This window comes from Balaenoptera borealis, assembly GCF_965194805.1.
Source record: "Balaenoptera borealis genome assembly, chromosome: 4".
NCBI lineage: Eukaryota > Metazoa > Chordata > Mammalia > Artiodactyla > Balaenopteridae > Balaenoptera > Balaenoptera borealis.
In genome coordinates, this window is record NC_138861.1 from 3,245,670 (window position 1) to 3,271,691 (window position 26,022).

The 26,022-nt window shown below is 37.1% G+C and overlaps 1 protein-coding gene and 1 long non-coding RNA gene across 2 annotated transcripts in view; both read left to right on the top strand.

Moving 5' to 3' along the window:
* LOC309628373 overlaps positions 1-26,022 on the top strand; it is a 351,833-nt gene that overhangs the window by 207,208 nt on the left and 118,603 nt on the right. The window lies entirely within an intron of this gene.
* Positions 1-26,022, top strand: part of RXFP1 (relaxin family peptide receptor 1) — a gene marked incomplete at its 5' end in the record, with an annotated part of 75,897 nt that overhangs the window by 25,102 nt on the left and 24,773 nt on the right. Inside the window, 7 exons of the mRNA XM_082391587.1 lie at positions 1,791-1,889; positions 5,620-5,806; positions 11,675-11,746; positions 14,816-14,887; positions 19,928-19,999; positions 20,089-20,160; positions 20,748-20,822. Coding sequence (XP_082247713.1) covers positions 1,791-1,889; positions 5,620-5,806; positions 11,675-11,746; positions 14,816-14,887; positions 19,928-19,999; positions 20,089-20,160; positions 20,748-20,822 — 649 coding nt within the window. The remainder of the gene's footprint in view (positions 1-1,790; positions 1,890-5,619; positions 5,807-11,674; positions 11,747-14,815; positions 14,888-19,927; positions 20,000-20,088; positions 20,161-20,747; positions 20,823-26,022) is intronic.

Sequence of the window (26,022 nt, forward strand, 5' to 3'; positions counted from 1 at the left end):
ATACTCTTACAAGCATACATAGCACTTATGTTAGAATGCCTTTCCTTCCCCAAATGTAATCTTCATGGAAGAGTTAATGAGCCATGAAAAAATAAGAAAATAACATGGAAATGGAGGAAAATTGTACAAATTATATTTAATAAGATATAAGCATATTCCCAAAAACTTAACTTTTCTGTTTTGAGCAGTTTGATAGATTGTAGGGACCATTCACCAATCCAGAGAATTTAGGAGGAATAGCAAGTTTATATGGAGACAGATAATGTGTTCCCTTTGGAGAATGTGGTGTTTGAGGTACCTGTAGTGAACTGATCCCATGTTACACAAGATAAAGTGCAAGTTGGAAAAATAACTTGGAAATCCTCTGATAAGAGTTAAAACCATGGATATGGTTAAGTCAATTTCACCAAATCCACACAACTAAACAAAATTGTACTATCTAGACTCAATCTCAGGTTTGAATTTTACATACATGGCAGAAATAACTTATAAAATAGATGCCAGATTTAATAGTAACTTAAAAAATAGGATAAACTTTTATCATTTCTATCACCTGTTTATATGTTTATGCATCCTTGAAGAGTCCCAACAGCATCCTGGAAAAATATTAAAACCTCTGGAAAGGATCCCATTCAAATGCACCCGCAACCTGCAGTGGGATGAAGGCTGGTACCATCTGCAGATGACACAGAGAAGCTGGTCCTGCATCCCCATTCACATCCATTCTACCTCCTGACTGGCCTCATGTCTCATTCAAAAATAACTGCAAGGTCATGAGGAATCTTGTGAAGAAAAAAAAATTTTCCCCCCAAATGAAGACTTTTACTATTTTTTGTTTCATTTTATTTAAAAAATGATAGGAGTCTAATATCAAAATCAGCAAATATAGAAGAGAAAATATGTAAGCACTCAAAGGATAATCACTCAACATGATCCATGATACCACAGTGCATTAAAAAAAAAAAAAAAGAATGAGATTGTGCTGGTCATGTTATTTTTTTCTTTTTCTATTTAACAATCATGGCCAGCCATCTCCCATGTTAATACATCCATCTCCAACATCAGTTTACAGGATTGAAGAAGACTGAGGGGTTTATAATAAAGATGGTAAGAACAGGGTGCTGTGTTTCAGTACATCTAAAGTACTGTTTGTTACTGCTATATTTAAAATAGATAACCAACAAGGACCAACTGTAGAGCACGAGGAACTCTGCTCAATACTCTGTAATAACCAAAATTACTAAATTTCAAATTAGAATTTGAAAAAGAATAGATATATGGATACGTATAACTGAATCACTTTGCTGTACACCTGAAATTAACACAAGATTGTTAACCAACTAAACTCCAATATAAAATAAAAAAAATTTTTTTTAAAGTTCTGTTTGTTGAAGTGTGGTTCAAACAAACACTACGTGCTGAAGAATCACCTCTAGTGCCTGGTAAAAATGGAGATTACAGGACCCATCTCAGGCCTATGAAATCAAGATCTCTAGGTGAAGGACCCAGAAATTCTCATTGCTGACAAGCTCCCAGATGACGTTTCTCTGTTTGTCAATCACTCGTTATTTTTGTAATTAATTTTTATCAGAGTATAGTTGATTTACAATGTTGTGTTAGTTTCTGCTGTACAGCAAAGTGAATCAGTTATACATATACCTGTATCCACTTTTTTTTAGATTCTATTCTCATATAGGTCATTAAATTATTTTAAAGAGAGGACCTGTTTTCCCCAACGCAACAGAATATTTCTGTTCTTGAACTTTTCTGCTCTGTGATCTTTATTTTAGGTGACAACAATGGATGGTCTACGCAACTTGACAAATATTTTGCCAATTACTACAAAATGACTTCCTGGTATCCCTTTGTGACAGAAACATCTGAATGTTGTAAGTAATCAGAGGGACTGACAGTCCTTGTCTATAGGTTCATAGTAAGACGCCATGTTCTTAAAAGTTGGATCCAACATTTTTAAAAATTTATAGTTTTCTATTTGCAAAATTATAATGTTCTAGTAGACACGCAGCCTTAATTTGAGGATTTTATTTTAAAATCACTCAAGGATCATAAGTGCAACAGTAATAAATCATGCCAGGTATTGTGAACAAAATTAATGTCAGTCCATCAGGGTTGCTATTTTTCATGCCCCCTTTTCACAATCACTATAAACTCTGATATAAAAGCAACTCTGATATAAAGGCAACTGAAAATAGAAGAGCAGAGAAGTTGTTTGGATTTTAACGTTTGTAAGTGAGAAAGCTTCTGGAGTCTAAGCCATACCTTACAGCTACCAAAAAAGTCTTATTAATTATAATCGGCTACTTTTAGCCACATACTGAAAACTTACAAAAACCCTGGAAAGGGGCTGTAAGAAGGTACAACATTGAGGATAAACTATAATTTTTAAGATCAGGAAGATCTATATACATAACTCCTTTTAAATAAATGTTGTCTATTCTAATAAATTATTCAAATGTAAATGTGTGTCTTAAAGTTGTAATTTTAATCCTAGCTTTTCAAAACCTTGGTTAAAAAGCAGGGATTGGGGAAAAGGGTACTTCACTGTATTTTTCCCTTTATGTTCTACCACAAATTGTAAAGTACAGCTTTTTAAATTTTTTAAAATATTTTTTTGTCTTCACTACTCAAAAGAGACTAAAAAAAACTGCTAGCTATCCCCACTTTAAGGGGGTATACATCCCTCCTGTAAGTCTCACAGGTCACTCAGCAATCTATCTCAACCTCATGTTGTCTTCTTGTCAGATATGGAGATCAGATTGCTTTATCACTAAAGAGCTAAAAGCTTTTGGGAAAGGAAAAAGTTAACAGGTATAATTTAACTACTAATACAAGGCAAAAAACTAATGGATTAAGCCATATGATCTCAAAATGTAGTTTTTATTTTCTTGTTTTATTGTACATCCTTTTCTTTTCATTTCTTAAATTTTAATTTTTTTATATTTCACATTATTCCCAAAAGGATGTTAGGCAATTTACAATAAAAATATGGCTACGAACAGACTTAACCCATTAACATGACATAAGAGACAAAAATTCCATGGTGAGTGGGAAAAGGAATGGAGAAGAAAAATTAGACAAGGAAATCCTCACTAAGAAAAGTTACTGCCTAGTTCTTAATTCTGTAGTCATTAGGTCAAAGAGGGAAAATAATGGGCTACATAACTTTTTCGTAGTCTGGTCTGTAAAGCAGAAACAAACAAAGGGGGAAAACGGATCAAGTTAGCAAGAGAAATAAATTTTTGCCCGATGATGAACTCTGGGAGAAATGTGTCCTACGTATACTTACATAAGAGGAATGCAGCTACACACAAAAAAAATGTTTCAAAAAATACAGAGGCGCTGTTTTATCAATTCTTAGTAATGAACAAATATATAATTTTTAATTAGAGTTTTCAAGAAATATGGGGGGTGGTAATTAATAATTCAATGTCTTTTTTCAAGCTTAAAAGCAGTGTAAAAATGAAATGGGAAGTGTAACGTAAAATTAAGGGGTGAAACTTAAATTAAGGTTCCTATTGTACTGCTTTATTATTTTTTTGTACTGCTGTTTTTAAATCAGATTATAATAAGGATTTATTGGAAATTTAACTGAAAATGGCTTATAATACTTTTTGGCTGGATGAAAGAATGTGAGGAATTCGCATTTACAAAGTCACCTCTCAAGAACAATATCATGGAAAACATATCCATCATTAACCAATATATTAATAAAGTTTAAGTTTCAAGGATTTGGAAAGTATGGAGATTTGGAAAGAATTGTTTACTCAGCCATAATTTCACCACTCAAAAGCTACCAGCATTAACTTACTGGTGCATTACTCATCTTTTTTTATTTTAACATAGTTGAAATTTTCTATGCAATCCATTTTTATCATATTTTCAGGTAGCATTTTAGCATAATCAGGTATCCATACTATAAACTTTTCAAAATACTCTATAAGTGACAATTTGTTTCATCCTTCTTTCCTGGTTGGATATTTAGGTGTCATTTTTTCATTTTTCCCTATCACAGGTAACCCTGTAATCAGCATATATGGATTATCTGAATCCAGTCTGCATAATAGAAAAGACACACTGGATTAATGCCAACTTCACCGCCCTCCATTTTTACCTTTGATACTGTCCCTCTCGGGACCTTCGTGTTCCATCCTAACCCTCCGCATCCCTTCCCCACAACATTCACATTAGCAGAGGATAGAGAGAGATAATCCGTTTTCAGAGCTCCATCGCCAGAATGGTCACTTACAACCATAAACCTGTTTTAAAGTTCTTGGCACAGACTCTGTTTACAAAACACACAAAACCTAAATTACGATCGTGAGCTCTCAGGATCCTGTAGGGAGTCTGCAGAGTTATTTGGGAGGAGAGGGAAAACACCTGTGGCCTCATATCTGAGCAAAGAGACACCTGACTATTTCCAAGGCTGGAGCCCACCGGGTGCATTACTGTCATCCCTCAGCCTTGCCTCAGGGTGTCTTCTTTGCCATCACGATGATTTTCTACTCTTCAGAAGCTTTACTGTAAAGGTTATAGACTAAAAGTCTGCAAACAGACAGTTCTCACAGGAAGTTTTGTTTGTCCTATGATGATTTAAAATGTTTTAAGTTAGGCATTATTATTTTTAAGTAGGTAATTATATAGTAGGAAACATTGTCTTTCTGGCTTCTTTGAGCAAGTTGGTTGACTTGGCCACAGATGTTCCTGTTGTAATACAGGACAACAGTTAGGAGAAGCTGCCCCACTGGGACTCCAGGATGCAGTCTCTACGTGCTTTGCCTGCCCCTGTAGATATTCAAGGCTGTAACCTCTGCTCTAAGTGCAGAGTTTCAAAGTAAACGTAGAAAAGAACACACCTCATTGCTCTCAGGAATCGTCCACTCCCCATCAAGTCAGCAGTCAGATGATGTCTATTACTCTGAATAATAATCCCATTTCGTTGCTTAGCTATATGAACACACCACTGCAAGTCTCTAACAGACTTTAGAAATATCAGGTCACATCTTTAAGACTACCGCTATAGCCCCGCAAGGTAGTCAAAGGCGTACATTCCATTTCCTCTCTCTTTCCAGCTCTCATCAGTGAGAACAGAATGGCTATGCATAAGAAATATTCACTTCCTCAAGTGAAGCTGTAGGCATCCTTACATCCCTACATAAGCCAAAAGAAGTCTTTTGAAGAACACCTGAATTTAAAAAAAAAAAATCTACCAGCACTATAGTTCAGAGTTGAGTTCTCTTTCTTGCTAGTTAAAAAGGGCTTTGTCTTCCATTAAAACTATTAATACTTTATTCTTAAACAGCAGCTTTAATATGGACATTAATGCCCATCACACCCTGTCCTGTCACCCTGGGACGTAGCTACTCTCCAAGGATAAGAAAGAGCGTATGACTTCATTCATTTTGCAACAAATGGAGAGGGGCAGGCTGCTATCTTTTTTTTTTTTTTTAATGCATGGGCTGGTAAATGTATATGTTTCCTTATCTTCAGGTTCTAGCATCATTTTAATGTTAAAAGCAAAACTTTGGAACCTTAATTTAAAGCTTTGCACAAATTGCTTACGTAAGACATGACACATTTTTGTATATGATTTTCTTATAGCTTTTTGTTTCTTTCTTTTCATTACCCTACTGTTCCTGGTCTCTCATCATCCCCATTCCTTACTGCTTCCTCCTTATTCAGTGGTCGGTTCTGTGCCCATGCAATGTCTTTGCCGAGGTTTAGAGCTTGATTGTGATGAAACCAATTTACGAGCTGTTCCATCAGTTTCTTCAAATGTGACTTTAATGTAAGTAGAAAAGAATGGCTTCATCCTGACAGCCAGAACAGCCCCTGTAAAATTGTATCATAATTCAGGTGTAATTGTCATTATTAATAATGCATTGTCACTTAACATGATATCATTGTCCCTTGGTCAATTATAATGATTGCTGATATTTATTTGCATTTATTACATGATAGATCTGACTCTAAATTATTCTATATGTTCACTTATTTAGCCCCTCATAACAATCTTATGAAGTGTTTAGTATCGCCACATTTTATCTAAACAAAAGATGCAATCAAGTGTATGTGCTACTAAAGAAAAAAGGCTACCAAATAAACTATCATAAAGAGCTTTCTTATTACAAGAATTGAAGTTTATTGAATGAGTCAATTTTTGACTTTATTGGAAATAAATTCTAATATGCTTATGTATAAATAAAAATATAAAACAAGTAAAATAAATTGGATAAAATATTTCAGAACTTCACATTTAAAATCTAACTCTTCTGAATCACATTTGACTGGGAGATTTGATGCTGGGTTTTTCCTTAAATAACTCAAATTTACATATGTAAAAGAAAATTACCCTCATAATAAGCAGTTTACTGACCCAGTACTAATTTGAATTCAACAATTTCAGCAACACAAACACACACATGTGGCTGAAACTTTAAAAAGAACTTAGTGGAGGACAGACATTATAATCCAATATTTTTGCTGAGTTTTTTGTTTTCATCCAGTTGTTTTAGTGCCTTATGGCTCTGACTTTTGTATATATGAGGACAAGATAGGAGTAATTCTTAAGGTTACAAATGTTGGCAAGTCTTGCCTTTTTCAACCCAAACCACATAACACTGCAGCTCATATGCTTGACATATTCAAGGAATAAGGAAAAGCTCCAGCTCAGAGCTCCCGTACACAGTGGTATCATCAAATTAACAGAATCTGGGGAGCTTACCCAATTGGATAATGAGCTGAGAACACCAGGAAGGTTAAACCACAGACTTGTTTTTCCAAAGGAGGTGACATTCCCACCTGTACTAAGGACAGCATTCTATCCTACCCTAGACTCACCATAGCTCTTTTTCATAGTAATTAGTCCTACTAGAAAAAAATAATAACCCCCCCCAAAAAATCTGAGGTCCTGTGGAGAGTTTCCAAGATTTAAATTCTGACTGGAATGGCTGGGTATAAAAATTTATGATGATTTCACTCTATTTTCAAAGAAAAAAAATGATCACCCATACTGCTTATATCAAATTACTAGAAAATCCAAATCAATGAATACCCTAAGGCAGGCAACCTCATTTCTTGTTTTCCCATAAGTAGGATTTGAATACATTCTTCAACAATTTAACTAATCTTTGTAAAAGAAAGGGAGAGAGGGAAAGGGCTGGAGGAATGGAAGTGGATACGGCAGTGACTAGGGAGAGAGTGTAAGCCCCACCTAAAGGCATTCGGATTCAACTTAAAAAAGACTGTCCTGGTTTAACGTACACACGCACATACATACAGACATTCATAGAGAGATGTGTACAGGCCTGTGGGCCGCCAATTTGCAACCCTTGGTATAAAGAAAAAACTGGAATCAGATCCTCATGAACGATTGGGTACAGAAGGCAAGAGAGAAGGAGGGGTCCAGGATGATGCAAGGTTTCCATCCTGAGTAACAGGGGAAGACTTGGTGTCAGTTAGTGAGGAAGATTAGAACTCCAATTTAGATGTTTTTTCAATTGGAGATTAAAGGTCACCCCGTGGAAATTTCCAACAGGCATTTGGAAATGTAGGAATCAAACTCAGGAGTTTATGTGTATAACACTTTATTAATATTAAACTTTGAAATACAAAATCTATTATATTAAAAAGTATTTTGGTTCATCCTGTAAAGTGAGAGTAATAATAACACCTACCTCTTTCTGTCTCAATAGGGTATTATGAAAATGTAGAGAATGCTACTTATGAAAATATTTGGCATCATTTAGAAAGAGGCAGCCTGTAAATTCTAGGCACTATTAATACAAACTCAACTTCCTAAGAAACACTATTTAGGGGTCCCTAAAGGAGCCTCCCTTCCCTCCAAAATGACCCTCCCACTCAGGGGCAATTAAGCTCTCCTCTTGGGTTCTCTCATAGAACCGCCTTTGTGTCTCCTTTAAGTATATCAAACATTCTTCCGCGTGCTGTAGGGTTAGGGTCCTAGTCTTCTCCACCAGAGAAAGGGAAATGCCATAAGCTCCGTGGTTATGGCATTTCATTTCCCTTTCATTTCCCTTTCCCTTTCATGGCTCCGTGGTGGTCTACAACATGGTTTTTCTATATAACCTCCAAAGTTCCTAACAGAGTATAATAAGCTCTAAACAGTGTTTTTGAGTTGAATTTACAAGTAAATCGTTACAATAAAAAATAGTCCTGGGCTATAAGACTGAAGTTATTTTGCAAAGAAAAATCTTTATTTGTAGATAAAATATGTTATTTGTCATCCAAATAGAGTATACGCTTCTTAAGGGCAGGGATATTATCCTTTTTTTCCCAAAGTGCAAATGGAAGGCATTCAACCCATGTTTGTTGAGAAAATGAGTGAATGAACGCATTTTTGAGAGCACACTAAACTTTCATCAATGTCCTTAAACAAACTCAAATATTTGGCAGTTTATCTTTACATGACACAAATATTTAAACAGGATATAAAGCAGAACTGAAGATCCAAGCCAAGTGAGAACCATTAGTAGAAAAGGGATTTTCAATTAGCTAATATAAGGAATGAAAGAACATCTGGTGATAGCCCAGCAGCTAAGAGTGATTTCAAGAGAAGATTACTAGTTAATCAACCTTGGACATTTATTCATTAAAAAATCACTAAGTGACAGGTATGTATAGTCTAGAACAGTGTTTCTTAACCCTTTTTCTTTTCATTATCACCTCCCCTTCCTGAGCCTTTTTAGACATTTTTTTGTCCCCTCCTGGGATGTTTTAATACTTCAGATATACTATGTGTATGTTTACATATACTAGTTCTTTTTTTATTTGCATATACATCCATTTTATTGGTTATGTAGACAATAAATACCATTAAATGTCAAAGACGGAGCATTCAGGAAATTATCCTAAATATACTAGTTCTTTATCCATTAAAAAAGTAAGATTTTCTGCTGTATAACAAAGTGAATCAGCTATACGTATACATATATCCCCATATCCCCTCCCTCTTGCGTCTCCCTCCCACCCTCCCTATCCCACCCCTCTAGGTGGACACAAAGCACTGAGCTGATCTCCCTGTGCTATGTGGCTGCTTCCCACTAGCTATCTATTTTACATTTGGTTGTGTAACACAACATTGTAAAACAATTATACTCCAATAAAGATAGTTTTTAAAACCACCATGCAAAGATAACCGATAAAAACAAAATAAAATAAAATGATCTAGTTTTCTAAAAAAAAAAAAAAAAAAAGTAATATTTTTTCCACTCCCTAAGAACCTATTTTCACCCCAAACAATAACAGCAATAACACCGTGTTGAGAATACACGGTTTTCTAGACTCTGGAACATTTTGTTTCTCAAAATTTCAATAGTTTCCAAAAATGTGCTCTAGGGAGTCTGAGAAACTATTTTTCTTTAAGAAGGATTCATTACCAAGTTCAAGCAACACTGGTCAAAACCAACACAGCAACTAACACTGTTCGTGTCTTTTGTATGAAGTTGTCTCCACTGAGTCCTTTACGTTAACCAAGTGTTTCCAAGTGTTTATTCCACAGTAGGTCAAACTCCTGACAATGGCATCCATTGATCATTTCTCAATGAGCATCTGCTCCATCGTAATAGACAAGGATAGCAATAATAATGGCATCATATTATTAGAGGTCACCTACTCCAAATCCATTCTTTTACTGTTAAAGAAACTGATATGGAAAGATTCTGCATGGTTCATGCAAGGGCGTCCCAGCTTCAATGGTTTGGATTTTTTGCTTGTTTTATTTTGTTCCTACCATATTACATTGCTTTTCTTTTAAAAAGTAAAGGTTAGGTCTTTTCCAATACAACCTCAAAATTATGTGAACCTGGCTTGTGTCAAGCTGCTTATCAAATTATGATACAAGGGGAAATCTTTCTATACAATTTATTAGAAATTGCATTGGGATCACTTATTGAATAGAGATGGTTCAACTGTATGGACCAATTGACAGTTTCCTTTCCAACTAATTTTTAAAGGAAGCAAAGGTAGTGGAATGTGAGAACTAAAATATTGAAGAATATAAAATTATTTAAGGTCTTGAATGTGTTTTAAACAAGAAAACACTATTCTTGTCACTCAAAAACTGAGATGCTTTCCATTTGTTAAATGAAAATAGAAAAGGAGAACATAACTGAAGATTATTTTCCCAGTTTTATTATTTCAAGTCTTTTTTGTCAGAACTATAATGTTGTAACTTAAATTTAAGAAAAGATGACTATCTCTAATAATTCAAAATCAAAAGTTAAACCTAGTTCAAATGGTGCCATGAAGAGAGGGAGTTCCCAAGATGGTGAAGTAGAAAGACCCTGAGCTCACCTCTTCTCATGGGCACACCAAAACTACCACTATCTGCAGAAGAACCATCTAAGAAAAAGACCGGGACCTACCAGAAAAGATCTCCTATAACTAAAGACAGAAAAAGTAACCACAACAAGATGGGTAGGAGGGGCAGAGTCTCAGTAGAATTGAGACCCATAACCCCAGGTGGGTGACCCACAAATGGGAGAATAATTACAATTGCAGAGGTTCTCCCCAAGGGGTGAGAGGTCTGAGCCACACATTGGGCCCTCCAGCCCAGGGGTCCTCCACCAGGAAGCCCCCAGAACATTTGTCTTTTTCCAAAGAAAACATACAGATGGTCAACAAACACATGAAAAGATGCTCGACTTCACTGATCATCAGAGAAATGCAAATCAAAACCATAGTGAGATATCACCTCACACCTGTCAGAATGGCTGTCATCAAAAAGACAACAAATACAAATGCTGGAGAGGGTGTGGAGAAAAGGGAACCCTCCTCCACTGTTGGTGGGAATGTAAATTGATGCAGCCACTGTGAAAAACAGTACGGAGGTTTCTCAAAAAGCTAAAAGTAGAGCTACATGTGATCCAGCAATTCCACTCCTGGGTATATTCCAAAGGAAATGGAAATACTAATTCGAAAAGATACATGCACCCCAATGCTCATAGCAGCATTACTTACAATTGCCAAGATATGGAAGCAACCTAAGTGTCCATCCACAGATGAATGGATAAAGAAGATGTGGTGTGTGTATACACAATGGAATATTACTCAGCCATAAAGAGAATGAAATTTTGCCATTTGCAACAACATGGAGGGACTTGGAGGGCATTATGCTGAGTGAAATAAGTCAGAGAAAGACAAATACTGTATGATATCACTTATATGTAGAATCTAAAAAATTTTTTAAAAACTAGTGAATATAACAAAAAAGAAACAAGCTCACAGATATAGAGACCAAACTAGGGCTTACCAGTGGGGAGAGGGAAGGGGGAGAGGCAAGGTGGGGGTAGGGCATTAAGAGGTACAAACCATTGTGAGCTACATCACAGTATTTTACAATAACTATAAATGCGGTATGGTCTATAATTATGTTGTATACCTGAAACTAATATAATATTGTAAATCAGTTATACTTCAATTAAAAATTAATTAAAATAAATAAAATAAAAATACCTCTCAAATAAAATCTCTTTAAAAATTTTTAAATGATATTATGAATACAAGAGTGACATCATGAAGCAAAATGTTTCCTGAAAGCTAGTGCTAAAGTAAATAAAGTTTATAATTATTCATAATGTTGTTAAAAGTAAAGAAAAACCCTTTAAGTAAGAACCAAAATGTACATTTATTTCAGGTCACTCAAGTGGAACTTAATAAGAAAACTTCCTCCTGATGGCTTTAAGAAGTACCATGATCTTCAGAAGCTGTAAGGAAAATTTTAATTCTTAGTATTGAACTGACTAACATTTTTTGGCATATCTGTTTCTTCCCACTTCTGCAGAGACAAACACTGCACCACTGCTTAAGTCTAACACCTCTTTGGGGAATTATTTAGCCGATAGCTGCAGACTACCAGGTAACATTTTTTTTCCTGAGTAATTCTAGAAGCTATCCTACAAAAACCTCAGAAACCTATCCCCAAAGAAACCAGAGTACATGTGCTATGAACCCTCCGACCACACTCCCCCCAAGTGAAGATACTCAAGAGGTTTTACTCTCTGCATTTCAATGTCCATCTTACAGAAAGATGTAATGACCCCTTATCAGAGCTGCCCTCAAGATTAGATAGAGAAGGGACTTCCCTGGTGGTCCAGTGGGTAAGGCTCCACACTTCCAATGCAGGGGGCCCAGGTTCGATCCCTGGTCGGGGAACTAGATCCCATATGCCACAACTACAGATCCTGCACGTGGCAACAAATATCCGCTGTATTGCAACTAAGACCTGGTGCAGCCAAATAAATAAATAAATATTAAAAAATAAAAAAGATTAGATAGAGAAGAATTTTCTTCCATATGTTTGCAAATTCAATCTCTACCTAAGATAGAAAGTCCTTGTGGTTTGAAACCTCCAAGCATGTTTTTTAGGGACTTAATTCCATTTTCACATCTGCCTCATTGGTTGAGTTTTATCTGAAATGCTAGCTTCTCTTCAGTCTAAGATTACCTATGTACTCACAGAATCCATAATAGCCCAGGGGATGGTTACCTGTTATTTAGGTCAACTTTGAGGCTAAATCATATTGTCATAGGCTTAAACTGTTGGGTTTAAATATTCTGTGCCTGAATCACACTATCTAGAAAACCTCTCAGAATTCCCAGTTTCATTTTCACACCTACACTGGTTTGGGATTTGTTTTTACACTAGAGAACCCTGGTATATAGATATCATCTATCTGTACTTTTTCTTTAAGATAATAAAGATAGAGCAGAATCAGAAGAAAAATTTATCCACTTTGTTTGATGAAATATTCTCAAAGCTCAGATTATCTGCAGAAAAATATTTCACATCAGAAAATTAGATTCTAATAAAAATGACTTTTCAGAACTGTATTCTAGACATTTATCAATCAAGTGAGAAGAGCTTTTCAAAATTAAACCTGATACACAAACTTCAAGAGGATACTTCCTTACTTTATTTTCTGATTTCTGGAGCAGGAAGAATTTTTCTGATCTGTAGCACCACCTTATGTCCACATGGTTTAAAAGGAGTCAGGGCTTCAACTCTAAACAACAGGATTCAATAGTTTAGCAATTTTACACAGTGAACATTGAATTAATTCTTGAACAACCAATTTGTTCCAAGTAATAGATCAAAATAGCCTAATTACCGAAAAAGTTCTAATTGGTGATTAGAGATGTACTTTGGTTCCACCTCCAGGCAATATAATCTATTGCTTAATGGAAAATTACAGTAGTTAGAAATAAATGAATAAATACTTGTCAAAGTTTTTCTGTTTATTAGTGAGAAAGATGCATTGCCTACTAAACGATTAGACCACAGCATGTTCTGTGAGAGTGTTAGGTGTATAACAAACTTAACATTTTACAATTAAAGTTAGGTTTCTTGCATGCTGGAGAAATACGGACTCTAGTCAAAATTTCTAATTAACTGAGAGTTGGCTCATAGTGGTTTATCCCTTATCACCCCTAAAATCTGAGAAAATTATACATAAACTCAGCAAACCCTGAAGAACAATAGTGACCTGCATCAGCAGAAGAAATAAGACTTGAAGCCCTTACTTTTGCCCTTGTTCACAACCTGGGGCCAGCGTACGTAGATGCGCAGAGCTTAAATGGGTGTGTGGGATGCAACGGCTTGTGCTCCAGGTTCTGTTTCCTTTGACCTTCTGTTAACTCCAGGCCCAACCTCCAGCATGACCTCAGTGAACTCCGCAGCCAGCATTCTTCCTTGGCCTTCCAAGCTAATTTATCTTCTTCTAGACCTGATCCTTTTTTGTTGTTTGTTTTTTAATCTGAAAACCAACTGTTACTGTTTTTACTTCTTGTTCCTGGAAATTTTCTTTTAGCAAAAATTATACTTCTAGTTTTGGAAGTTTGGGGACTCTTCCAGGCTAAAAATAAGATACTAATATATGCTTCCCCTAAAACTTGTCCCACCCTCTACATTCTGGAATATTGTCAATCTTCTCAGTCGACCTGATTCTTTCTACTTCTGTTTTTCTCTTTTGTCATATATACTCTTGATAAGTTTCCTCAAACAGTTTTTGGAGCGAAACTTAGGTGTCAAATTAATACAATTCAAGCTGACTTGCTTGGCCAGTTTGTGGTTTACATGGAATATGGTTTGGGGTCTTAACAATGTCACAACCTTGTAGTTTTGCCAGCACTGTGTTGAATACTGTCAAGTTTGTAGAATTATAGCAGAAAATGTTAAAAAGTTAAAAAGGCTTCTAGGCTTGTTTGATTAGTGAGTGCATTGCTATGCACTAAAACTAAAGTTTCACTCACTAAAAATTCAAACATTAAATTTTAGCTATCATGTGTCTACCTTTATAACTAGAAGTTCCAAATAAAAACTAGCCTAATCATATGTGAACTTAATCGAGAAACAAAGTGACATGATACCCAGCTCCGCTACATTATTTTGTTATGTTTACCTTTTTTAATTTTTAAGAATTTTTTGACATTTCCTCTTTCATTTTTTTATTTTTTTAAATTTTTATTGAAGTATAGTTGATTTACAATGTTGTGTTCATTTCAGGTGTACAGCGCAGTGATTCAGCTATACATATACGTGTAAATATATGTATTCTTTTTTGACATTCTCTTCCATTATAGGTTATCACAAGATACTGTGGTAAAATACACACAACATAAAATGTACTGGCTTGCCCATTTAGTGTACGTTCAGAGGCCTTACATACACCCACATCTTTGCAGGGCTATCACCATCATCCATCCGCGGAACTCTTTTCACCTTGCAAAACTGAAACTCTATTTCCTTACGTTTTCCTTTTAATAATCATTTTCACAGGTGCCTGCAAAACAATAAGATTAGATCCGTATCTGTCTATGCTTTCCGAGGACTCTACAGTCTTACTAAACTGTAAGTACCAGCGCCAATTAGTCTGCCCGTCCGTGGTGGCCTGACCCATCCCACCCAACACGGCCCTCCCGCCCACGACAGTGCCCAGGGGACGTGTAGACAGCGGACGGTGCAGCACAGCACTGGGGCCAAGGGCATGGGACCCTGAGTCACACAGGCTGCTGTCCCAGTCCCGACCTCACCACTCACTGGGTGTGTGAACTTGAGAACTTAATTTCCTTTCTAAGCATCAGCGCCCTTTACCGTAAAATGCAAACTACAACAGTACCTACCTCAGGATTGTTGTAAGGAACGAATGAGAAAATCCGTGGGAAGAATTGGGCACACTGTGCCGGGCACGTAGTAAGAACTCAATATACATTAGCCGTGGTGACGGAAATGAGGATTGAATGAACTTTATCAACATGAGAAAGCCTGGTGATGATTAAAATTTATGAAGGAAAAAACCCAAAGACTTCTCCAGTTACTCTTTTCCCACTAATTCTGCTTTTACAAATACATAAAGCACAATAAGTTTAAAAGAACAAAGCTTTTTTTTTTTAATTATGGTAAAATATATATAACAAATTTGCCATTTTAATCATTTTTAAGGGTTTCGTTCAGTGGCGTTCAGTACATTCACACTGTTGTACAACTATCCATCTCCAGAACTGTTCACCTTCCCAACTAAGACTCCACAGCCACTAAACACTAACTCCGCACGGCCCCTCCCAGCCCCTGGCACCCACCATGGTACTTTCTGTCTCTATGAATCTTACTACTCTAGGGGACCTCACAGAAGTGGAATCAGGTAATATTTTCCCTTTAGTATCAGGCCTTTCTCATCACGTCGTAAACTTAGCATAATGCCTACAAGTTTCATACATGTTCTAACATATATTAGAATTTCCTTCTTTTTGAAGACTGAATAATAGTCCATTGTGTGTGTGTGTGTGTGTATATATATATATATATATATATATATATACCACATTTTCTATATTCATTCCTTGATGGATGGACATTTAGGTCGTTTCCACCTTTCGGCTATTGTGAATAATGCTGCTATGGACGTTGGTGTACAAATATTTGAGTCTCTGCATTCCATTCTTCTGGGTGTACGCCCAGAAGAGGAATTGCTGGGTCACATGGCAGTTCTACATGTGATTTTCTGAGGATCCACCATACTGGTTTCCACAGCATCTGCACCATTTTACATTCTCATCAGCAATGCACAGGGTTCCAATTCTTCCACATCCTCAACAACCCTTGCTATTTTCTGGGATTTTGTTGTTGTTTTGTGTTGTGTTGTTTTTAATAACAGCCATCCTTATGGGTGTGAAGTAGTATCTCATTGTGGTTAAGAGCTAAACTTTTTAAAATAATCTTTCTCAAAGGTCCATTGCATTGCATTTTACCAGGCAGCTGAAACTTACCACCTAGAAGTTATTGAATGGAAATATAACCCAAAAATCACATTAATAAACAACTCGCTGTATTTCTATTTCTGGCCCCTTGCTTTCTATCCTACCCCACTTTTTACTCCTTAACCCAAGAAACTCTTTCCGGTCAGATTCCTCACTGGCTGTATCAGAGTTTGGGGTTGAGTCAAGAAGGCCACCTAATCATTTACTAGCAAAGAAGGTCACCGGAGACCCAAAGTCTTAACAGTAACCCTGGTAGCTATGTCTGTCCCTTCCCTGCTCTCTCGTGTCTTAGCAAATTACTCAAAGTCAGTACTGGACTCGTCCTCATCATGCTTCTGATTACCTTTCTCTACAGCCTCTCACGAATCTATTCAAAACTTGCTGAACAGCGTCTGCTTGGTTTAATGTTCAATGGATGTGGAGGAGGCTCTTGAGAGACAGTACAGACTGGAGAGTAAACCTAAGTGTCTCCCATCTGCTCCTTGGTTTTTTCCTGGCATGAGAATATTGTCTGGGTGTTAAAATGTCACACAGTTCTGGTCTTTCATGGGTAAACATCAGATACCGCTCTTCATTCATCCATAGACATTCATTACCCCTCATAGTGTGCAAGGTCTTCAGCGAGACACCGTGAGGGACATAGAAAGAGCAGTCAGACCTGCTGCCTTCCAGCTCCTTATGACCTAGTATTTCAGGTAGAACCCTGTGCTTCCACCGGAGAGAGGCACCCACTCGCTCTCTGGAAGCTTACAGTCTACGGTGGGGAAACAATGCCAGCAAACACACAACTGGAGAATGGCAAGGGAGTTTACTTAACTAAGACTTAAACCTATGTTGTTCAGACCACAACCGCTAAGATGATTCCCGAAAAGGAGTGATTATTTTGGGTCCAGAGCAGTGAAGGATGGCTCTGAAAAACGAAGAGGACGTGGCAAATCAGACAGCACAGGGCATGGGGGGTGGATCAAGTACCTTTCTAGAGAATTTCTAGTGGCTCTTAAGGGAACCCCTGAGGTGTTCAGGGCAAGTGTTGAAGAGATTCTTAACATCTTCCTGTGTCCAACTGGGGCTCCAGGCTTGCAAGGGAAGGAAGTGGCTCTAATATGGGGTCTTATCCTTTGCTACTCACAAGAAAAATCAAATCTGATGGGGAAGGGTAGATTCCTGGAAGGACAGATTTTACAGGATGTCAGCTCTAAGATCTGTCAAAGTAGCAAAAAGAGAAATCAGTGTGGTCCGTGTATCAGGGGAAAAGGAATTTGAACAAATACTTGCATGAGAATCATAGGCAGTGAGGAAAAAGAACAGGAAAGAAGCTGAAGTGGGAGATTGAACAGAGACCCCATTCTACTAATATGCACCAAGTGTTCCTGACGTGCCTGGCTCAAATGTTCAACAGCCCAGTGAAATTAGATACTGGTGTTATTTCCGTTTTAGAGTTGGGGAAACTGAGGGTTTCTGAAGTTGCTGTTTGCTTCAGGTCACACTATTAACAAGTAGCAAAGCCAGGAACCAAACTGTCTGACAGCAGATTCAGAGCAGTGAGTTGCTGCACTAGAGAAACTGAGACAAAAATAAACACGCAAGACAATTTCTCTGCCATTTGAAGACAAAATGGAAGGGAAGGAATTTTGCACACATTTGAGTCCAGTGCTTTTGCTACCATTGGCAATCTTAGGTATTTTGAGAGTCTCACCCCCACTTTACCAAATCAAAAGGACAAAGTTAAGTGGAATTAGAGTTTTCCAAATATTTCCCTTTCTTTACCAGCTTCTGTTGGGCTGTGTGTGGTTGTTTGTGTGTCCAAAAGTTTTCTTCAGAAAAAAAAAGAAAAAAGAGCACATAAAGACTCTAAGGCTGGGGCTTCCCTGGTGGCATAGTAGTTAAGAATCTGCCTGCCAATGCAGGGGACACGGGTTCGAGCCCTGGTCCAGGAAGATCCCACGTGCCGCAGAGCAACTAAGCCCGTGTGCCACAACTACTGAGCCCACGTGCCACAACTACTGAGCCTGCATGCCACAACTACTGAAGCCCACGTGCCTAGAACCCGTGCTCTGTAACAAGAGAAGCCACTGCAATGAGAAGCCCGTGCGCCGCAACGAAGAGTAGCCCGGCCGCCGCAACTAGAGAAAGCCTGCGCACAGCAACGAAGACCCAACGCAGCCAAAAATAAATAAATAAAATAAATAAATTTTAAAAATAAATAAATAAGACTCTAAGGCCTCTATAAAAGAAGAGAGGTGATTTTGAAAGTTATTATAAGCTGGTGTTTGCTTTTGGAAGAAAACAAAGAAATAAACACATAAGAGATAGCATAAGAGAAGGAAGAGTCGGTTCACTCTACAGAAGAGTGAGAAGTAAAGTCGGGTCAAAGTACAATGGGTCTGACTCTCCAGCGAGGCATTCAGTGTCTTTTCTCCAGAGCAGGTCCATGCCTGCCTCCAGGGGCATCTCCTGCATCCCCTCACAGCCTCTTCACCGTGACCCCTCACCTTGTCACCCTCACACCTCTCACCGTTGCATAAGCCATTTCCTCTGCCTGGAATCACTCCCACCCACGCTTTGCTTTGTGAATGATACACCTCATCCAAGGCTCTTCTCAACTGAGCCTCCTTTCTTTTTCTTTTCTTTTTTTGTAATTAATTTTCATTGGAGTATAGTTGCTTTACAATGTTGTCTTAGTTTCTGCTGTACAGCAAAGTGAATCAGCTATACGTATACATATAGTCCCACTCTTTTGGATTTCCTTCCCATTTAGGTCACCACAGAGCATTGAGTAGAGGTCCCTGCTACAGTAGGTTCTCATTAGTTATCTATTTTATACACAGTATAGTGTATATATGTCAATCCCAATCTCCCAGTTCATCCCACACCCTCCTTTCCCCCTTGGTGTCCATACGTTTATTCTCTACGTCCATGTCTCTATTTATGGTTTGCACATAAGATAAAATGTGGCACATATATACAATGGAATATTACTCAGCCATAAAAAGGAATGAAATTGTGCCATTTGCAGAGACGTGGATGGACCTAGAGACTGTCATACAGAGTGAAGTAAGTCAGACAGAGAAAAACAAATATCGTATATTAACGCATATATGTGGCATCTAGAAAAATGGCACAGATGAACCTATTTGCAGGGCAGGAATAGAGACCCCTTTCTTTAACACTCCCTGTCCCCTCTCCCCTCCGAGTTCTGCTTCCCCAGTCCCAGCAGATGCCGCACCGCCTCCGCTGAAAAGTCAGAGGAACTGTATGTTCTTGCTCTTTTCCCTCTGCTGCTGCAATAACTACCTGCTCACATGCTGTCTTCTACTAGATGCAAAGCCCCTCGGAGAAAGCGATTCCACACCTAGCACAGTGCCATAGCATAGGGGCTCAAAACAATTTGATGAATAAATGAATAGACAGAGTGAGTGAGGGATTGGATGATGGTTGGTTGATTATTGGGAAATGAAAACCTAAACGTGAAAAGGTAAGTGATAAAGAACTTTCAGGGTTCTGAAGGCAGGGAAATGGCCTGATGAGAACAACATATAAGAAAATTTAAGATAGACAATTATTGTTCTTCCTTTCCTTGTTATAAGATATCAGGAAGGTATCAAATTTACTGTAGTTATTTCTCTTTTTTCAGGTATCTCAGTCATAACAGAATAACCTTCTTGAAGCCGGGTGTTTTTGAAGATCTCCACAGACTAGAGTGGCTGTATGTTTAATTTATGTGGCATTTTATAGTATTAGTCTTTATGTTCGAAAAATATGTAAATGAATCCATTTTTTTCTTCTGGCTGGCAGAGTAATTGAAGAGAATCATCTCAGTCGAATTTCCCCACTAACATTTTACGGACTAAATTCTCTTATTCTCCTGTAAGTACTAAAAATTTATGCAAATATTTCAACTGAAGGAAAAGGCATGAATAAAAATTACTGCTTTGGGTTTAACAATATGACATTTGGAATTAAAACCCTAAAAGGGAATTTTCAACTAAAAACCATCTCCTAGTCATATCCTATGAGGCTATTTTGTAGTTGTAACAGTTTTATAAGATCTTCCATCTTCTAGAATGTCAGCCCATCAAAACTGAACACAGCCCCACTGCCATGTTTTGTTGAAATATTCTTAAGCACACCAGTACTATCCTATATTAATCTTGGTAAAGAAAAATAACGTTTGTTTAAAATCACCTCCTTTTCAGTACCCACTATTGAAGGGCACAGGACTTTTCGTCAGTTGCTGGTGCTACTGCTTCCTCCATATGATGGCTACCATTTGTCTAATTTTATTACTAACAAGCACTTAAATATATCAAGACTTAACAGAAAAATATTTGAGTGAGAAGACAACGAACTTAGTAGATGTTCATGGCTTCATAAGAATAATGATAAAACTACGTTTGACTTCAGTTGAGAAAAGAAACAGAAAAATGAGACTCCTTTTTGTTTCTCTTTTTCAGAGCACTGATGAATAACGTCCTTACCCGCTTGCCTGACAAACCTCTTTGTCAGCACATGCCCAGGCTGCACTGGCTGTAAGTTGCTATATCTCCTCTTTTTAAAAATTTTTATTGAAATATAGTAGTTGACTTACACTGTTGTGTTAGTTTCAGGTGTACAACAAAGTGATTCACTTATACATATACATACATCCACTCTTTTTTAGATTCTTTTCCCATATAGGTCATTACAGAGTATTGAGTAGAGTTCTCTGTGCTATACAGTAGGTCCTTATTAGTTACCTATTTCATATATAGTAGTGTGTATATGTCAATCCCAAACTCTTAATTTATCCCTCTCGCCCTTTCCCCTTTGGTAACCATAGTTTGTTTTCTATGTCTGTGAGTCTCTTTCTGTTTTGTAAATAAGTTCATTTGTATCATTTTTGTAGATTCCACATATAAGTGATATCATATGGTATTTGTTGCTTTCTGACTTACTTCACTTAGTGTGATAATCTCCAGGTTCATCCATGTTGCTGCAACTGGCATTATTTCATTCTTTTTATGGCTGAGTAATATTCCATTGTATATATGTACCACATCTTCTTTATCCATTCCTCTGTTGATGGATATTTAGGTTGCTTCCATGTCTTGGCTATTGTAAATAGTGCTGCTATGGACATTGGGGTGCAGGTATATTTTCAAATTAGAGTTTTCTCCAGATATATGCCCAGGAGTGGGATTGCTGGATCATATGGTAGCTCTATTTTTAGTTTTTTAAGGAAACTCCCTACTATTCTCCATAGTGACTGCACCAATTTACATTCTACACCAACAGTGTAGGAGGGTTCCCTCTATCTCTTCTTACAGAAGACAACTAACTTTTCTGGTTTTGCCTAGTTCATTTCGGATGTCAGGTTTTTTCAAATGGTAGTTGTTAATATTCTTAGCATGATTTTCTTATTAAACGTCAATATTATCTAAACTAACTCCTCTAAACTCTTACCAAAATAAAACATCTCCAAAAAACAAAACATACTTTGGAGGCAGGAAGAAGGAAGACAGAAGGGATGTTATGATATCTATGTAACATCACCCCTTCCCCCTGTCAATCTGTTCACCTGTTCATTTGGTACAGAGAGACTAAGCCACTTTAGTTTCATTGCTAAATTCTGTGTAATAAGAATATGATACTTAGACTTTATTTTTGAAGTCTCATCACAACAGAATATGTTTCACAGAGTTTTTTACACAGTAGTTTTGTTTGTGGTAATTAACATCACTCTACCTATGCAGAACTCAATTACCCAGTAAACGTGTCTATTTAAAATACAGGCAAAAATGAAGAAATAAATCCAACATATTTCTTTAAAAGTTCAGTCAATAACCTGCATATACTCTGTATATGAAAATTCCCTCTGTCTTTTATTTTGTAGGAAATTCCCAAAAGTTTGGTTGTTGGAGTTCTAAGCTCACAACGGACTAGAAGAGCCAACTTAAAAGTAGGAGGGGGCGTTAGAAACGTTTATTTTAGTAAGTAACAATTAGCAACCTGATAATAAAGCAGGAGCAAGAAATGCTATAAAAAGCAGACAGAGTAACTCAAAACACACTAGTTTGGAACCATCTAGGGGAAGAGAAACATCCCCCAAATCATTAGTAAGTCCAGAGGGCATCTTGATACGACAGTGTAGTACCCTCAGTAATGACGAACTAAGTCATCAAGGAAAGGGCAAATTAAGTGCAATATCCTTTGTGGTGATTAAATTTGGGCTCAAAAGAATTCATTAATGGTTATTACATGCTCAGTGATCCAAACTTAGTAATGAAGTAAAATTGATTAATATTTATATTTGTAAGTTAAAAATTCATGCATTGAGACCAGAAGCAAATGTGGGAGATTTTATGCCCATACAATAAGAAATCTTTCCTTTGTTTTTAAAAAGGTAGCCAAATGTATATTTCAGATAAAAATAAAAAATGATTAGGATTTATTACTAAAGACGTGGACTTTTTAAATTTTTGTTACTAAAATTATAATCTTTAAATTTTAGCTATCCAAAACAATTCACTCCACATGCATCCCTGAGAGTGAATGTTGTCCCAATTTTAATGCTAGTAATAATTTTTGCTTTATAAGTATTCATTTTTTTTAATTAGTTACAATATCTTTACCTTGCACGTGAACTTTCACTTAGCAAAGTATAAACTAGAAAATCTGTTGGATGTGTCGGCAAACATTTGCTTAACTATGGTTAAGTAGAAAAATACAAATAAAACAAAAAGAGATATGACAGCCCAGGAGAATATATTTGCAAGATATACAACAGACAACAGATTAAAACCTTTAATATAGTTCTTTCAAAGCAATAAAAAAAACTATAAACACCACAATAAAAGATGTGAAATTCAAAAAGGAAGGAATATAACTAATAAATAAGCATATGAACAGATGGGGCAATAGCCAAATATGAGCTAAAGAGCAAGAAGGTAAAGTAAACTTTTATCTGGGGATGAGACAAAGCAAGTTTATATATAGGCAGAAGAAGCTAATGTAAAGAATTTGTAAACATGGAAAACAGTGAGGATGCATTATGGAGCAAGGTCCTGGAAGCCGTGGAAAGGATGGACAAATAAGATGGGATATACACACACAGGTGCAATAAAGATGAATGCACCTGCCCTGCTTCAATCGACATGGCACAATTTCAAGATCATAATATGAAGTATAAAGAAAAAGTCACGGAAGGATACATATTATATATGACAATTCCATTCCAACAATGCTGTGCTGAAGCTGTAGATAGCCTCAAGACAATATTGCTCCCACTCTACCAATGAGAAAGAACTTTACAATCTACACAGTCTTAATTTTCTCCACCCTGTCAGTCATAAAGCAAGCAGGTAAACTGAATTCTAAGGAGTGACCAAGAGAGACGGGACATATACAGTATACCACTTTTGGCAGAGCACAAGGTGAAGAGTTGACCCTCACAGAGCAGGTACAAAGAAAACTGCTAAAATTTTAATAAACCTCTAAAGGTTAAGTGTGGGCTAGTGTAACCCTTTGGAATACTGGGAACCCCACACTCAAGGGAGTCAGCTATTCCTAACAGGCTCTTTTTCTCTGGCCTCCACCAGCTCATGGAAAAAGCTGGGAGTAATTAAGGAAACCAGACAGAGTCTTCTTTGGTGGCATGCAGGTACAAACCCCACCTTCTCCCCTAGACTCTTCCCTCTTAGGAAGCAAAAGCTTTATGCCATGGGGAGAGGGACAGAAAATCTTCCTGCAGCCAGGGACCATGCATAGACCCACTTCTTCCAAAGGAGTGGTAGCAGTCAAAGCTCTCTACTCCAGCAATAGGGACAAATAAACCTCTCCAGCCCAGGATCCTGCACTGTTGCAAAGTGGGTTGGGGCTTCTGGGGCATGTGGGACAACAATGCTGAGAAAGCCCCATTCCAGAAAGAGCAAGAGAAACAATCCTTGTCAAATTATAAAGCAATCAACAGAACTAGGCCCAGAGATAACTCAGATGTTACAACTACCAAACAAGGAAATTAAAATACTTATGATTAATCAGTTAAATGATATAGTGGGAAAGGTGGGCAAAACATGCACACATGGAAAATGTCTGCAAAGAGATGGAAGCTTTAAAGAGAATCAGAGAATTACTTCAACAGGCTGAACACAGCTAACAAAAGAATCAGTGACCTTGAAGATAGGTCAATAGAAAGCTTTCATTTGAATCAAAATGAGAACGGAGCATAAAATGAAGACAGAACAGAGAATCCAAAAGTTACAGGATAATATAAAAGTTTCTCAAAATGCGTTAAAGTGGTCACAGAAAAAGAGAGGGACAACAGGACAGAAGACATTACCAAACAAAACTTGAGTCTGCTAACCAGACACACAGCAAAGCCAATCTACTGGCACCAGATTTTGGTGAAGGAAAGTACAGCATTTATTGTAGGTGCCAAGCAAGGAGGATGGGCAGCTCATGCTCAAAAGACCCAAATTCCCTGATGGTTTTCAGGGAAGGGTTTTTAAAGGCAGGGTGAGGGAGGGGACTGCAGGGTGTGTGATCAGCTCGTGCACAATTCTCTGCTTGGTTGGTGGTGAGGTAACAGGGTGATGTTATGGGAATCTCAATCATCAACCTTCTGGTTCCAACCAGCCTGGGGTCTACGTGCTGGTGATCAGCATGCCGTTAACTTCCTCCACCTGGTGAGGGTTTTAGTGTCTGCAAAACAACTCAAGGATATGGCTCAGGGTATTATCTATTGTCCTTGAGGGGGAACTAAAGGTCCCTGACTTTGCTGTATGGTTAAACTATTATATTTTGTCTTGCTTGACTGTTTTCCTTTGTTTCACCATTTTCTCACCTCTCTGATTAAATCTGCTCTTTAGAACTCAGGGAAGGCCTAGGAGGCTAAAGCTTTTCTACAAACAAGAGGTGGGGGACACAGGGTCCTGCTCATTTTTCAAAGAAATATCTGAAGAGATAATGACCAAGAATTTTCTAAAACGATGTAATACAACAAACCAAAAAAAATCTAAGAACCTCAGAAAAGAAAACAAGCAGAAGTAGAAAAGAAAAAACAAACAAACAAAAAAAAAACTGAACAAATCATAGTCAAACTGCTGAAAACCAAAGATAAAGAAAAGCAAAGAAAAAAGCTTGAGGCAACCAGAGAAAACAGAGATATTCAAGCTGTAAAATGAAGATAAGAAATGCAGCACTAATTTTTTTAAAAAGCTGGAGGGGCTGTGTTAACATTGGGAAAAAAATAGCCTTCTGAACAAAGACTATCACCAGGGATAAAGAGAAATATCACAGAATGATACAGGGCTCAATTCGGCAAGAGCCACAATAATCTTAAGTGAGTAAGCAGTTTCAAAGTAATAAAGTGAAACCATAAAACTATAAAGAAAAATAGCCTGGTGTCAAGAGATGTCATTTAAAACTAAGAAATCTACCAATATGTGGATATTTGATATTCCTAAGGTGAATATTAATAAATAGCATATAATTGATCAAAATCCTATGGTGAGAGAGAGAGATGAAAGAAAAGGCAGGAAGACAATATATACTAATTTCATCATTTCTTATAATAGGAAATTGATAAGTGCTATTGTTATTCTCTAAGAAAGAGAAGATATGGTATATTGGGTAAAGTTATAATTATAACGGTTACCAATAGAATATACAAACCTTTTTCAATGTTAGAAGAAATAAAATTTTTAAGCCATTTGTTGAAAGATTTTTTAAGCTATAAAACCATATAATAAT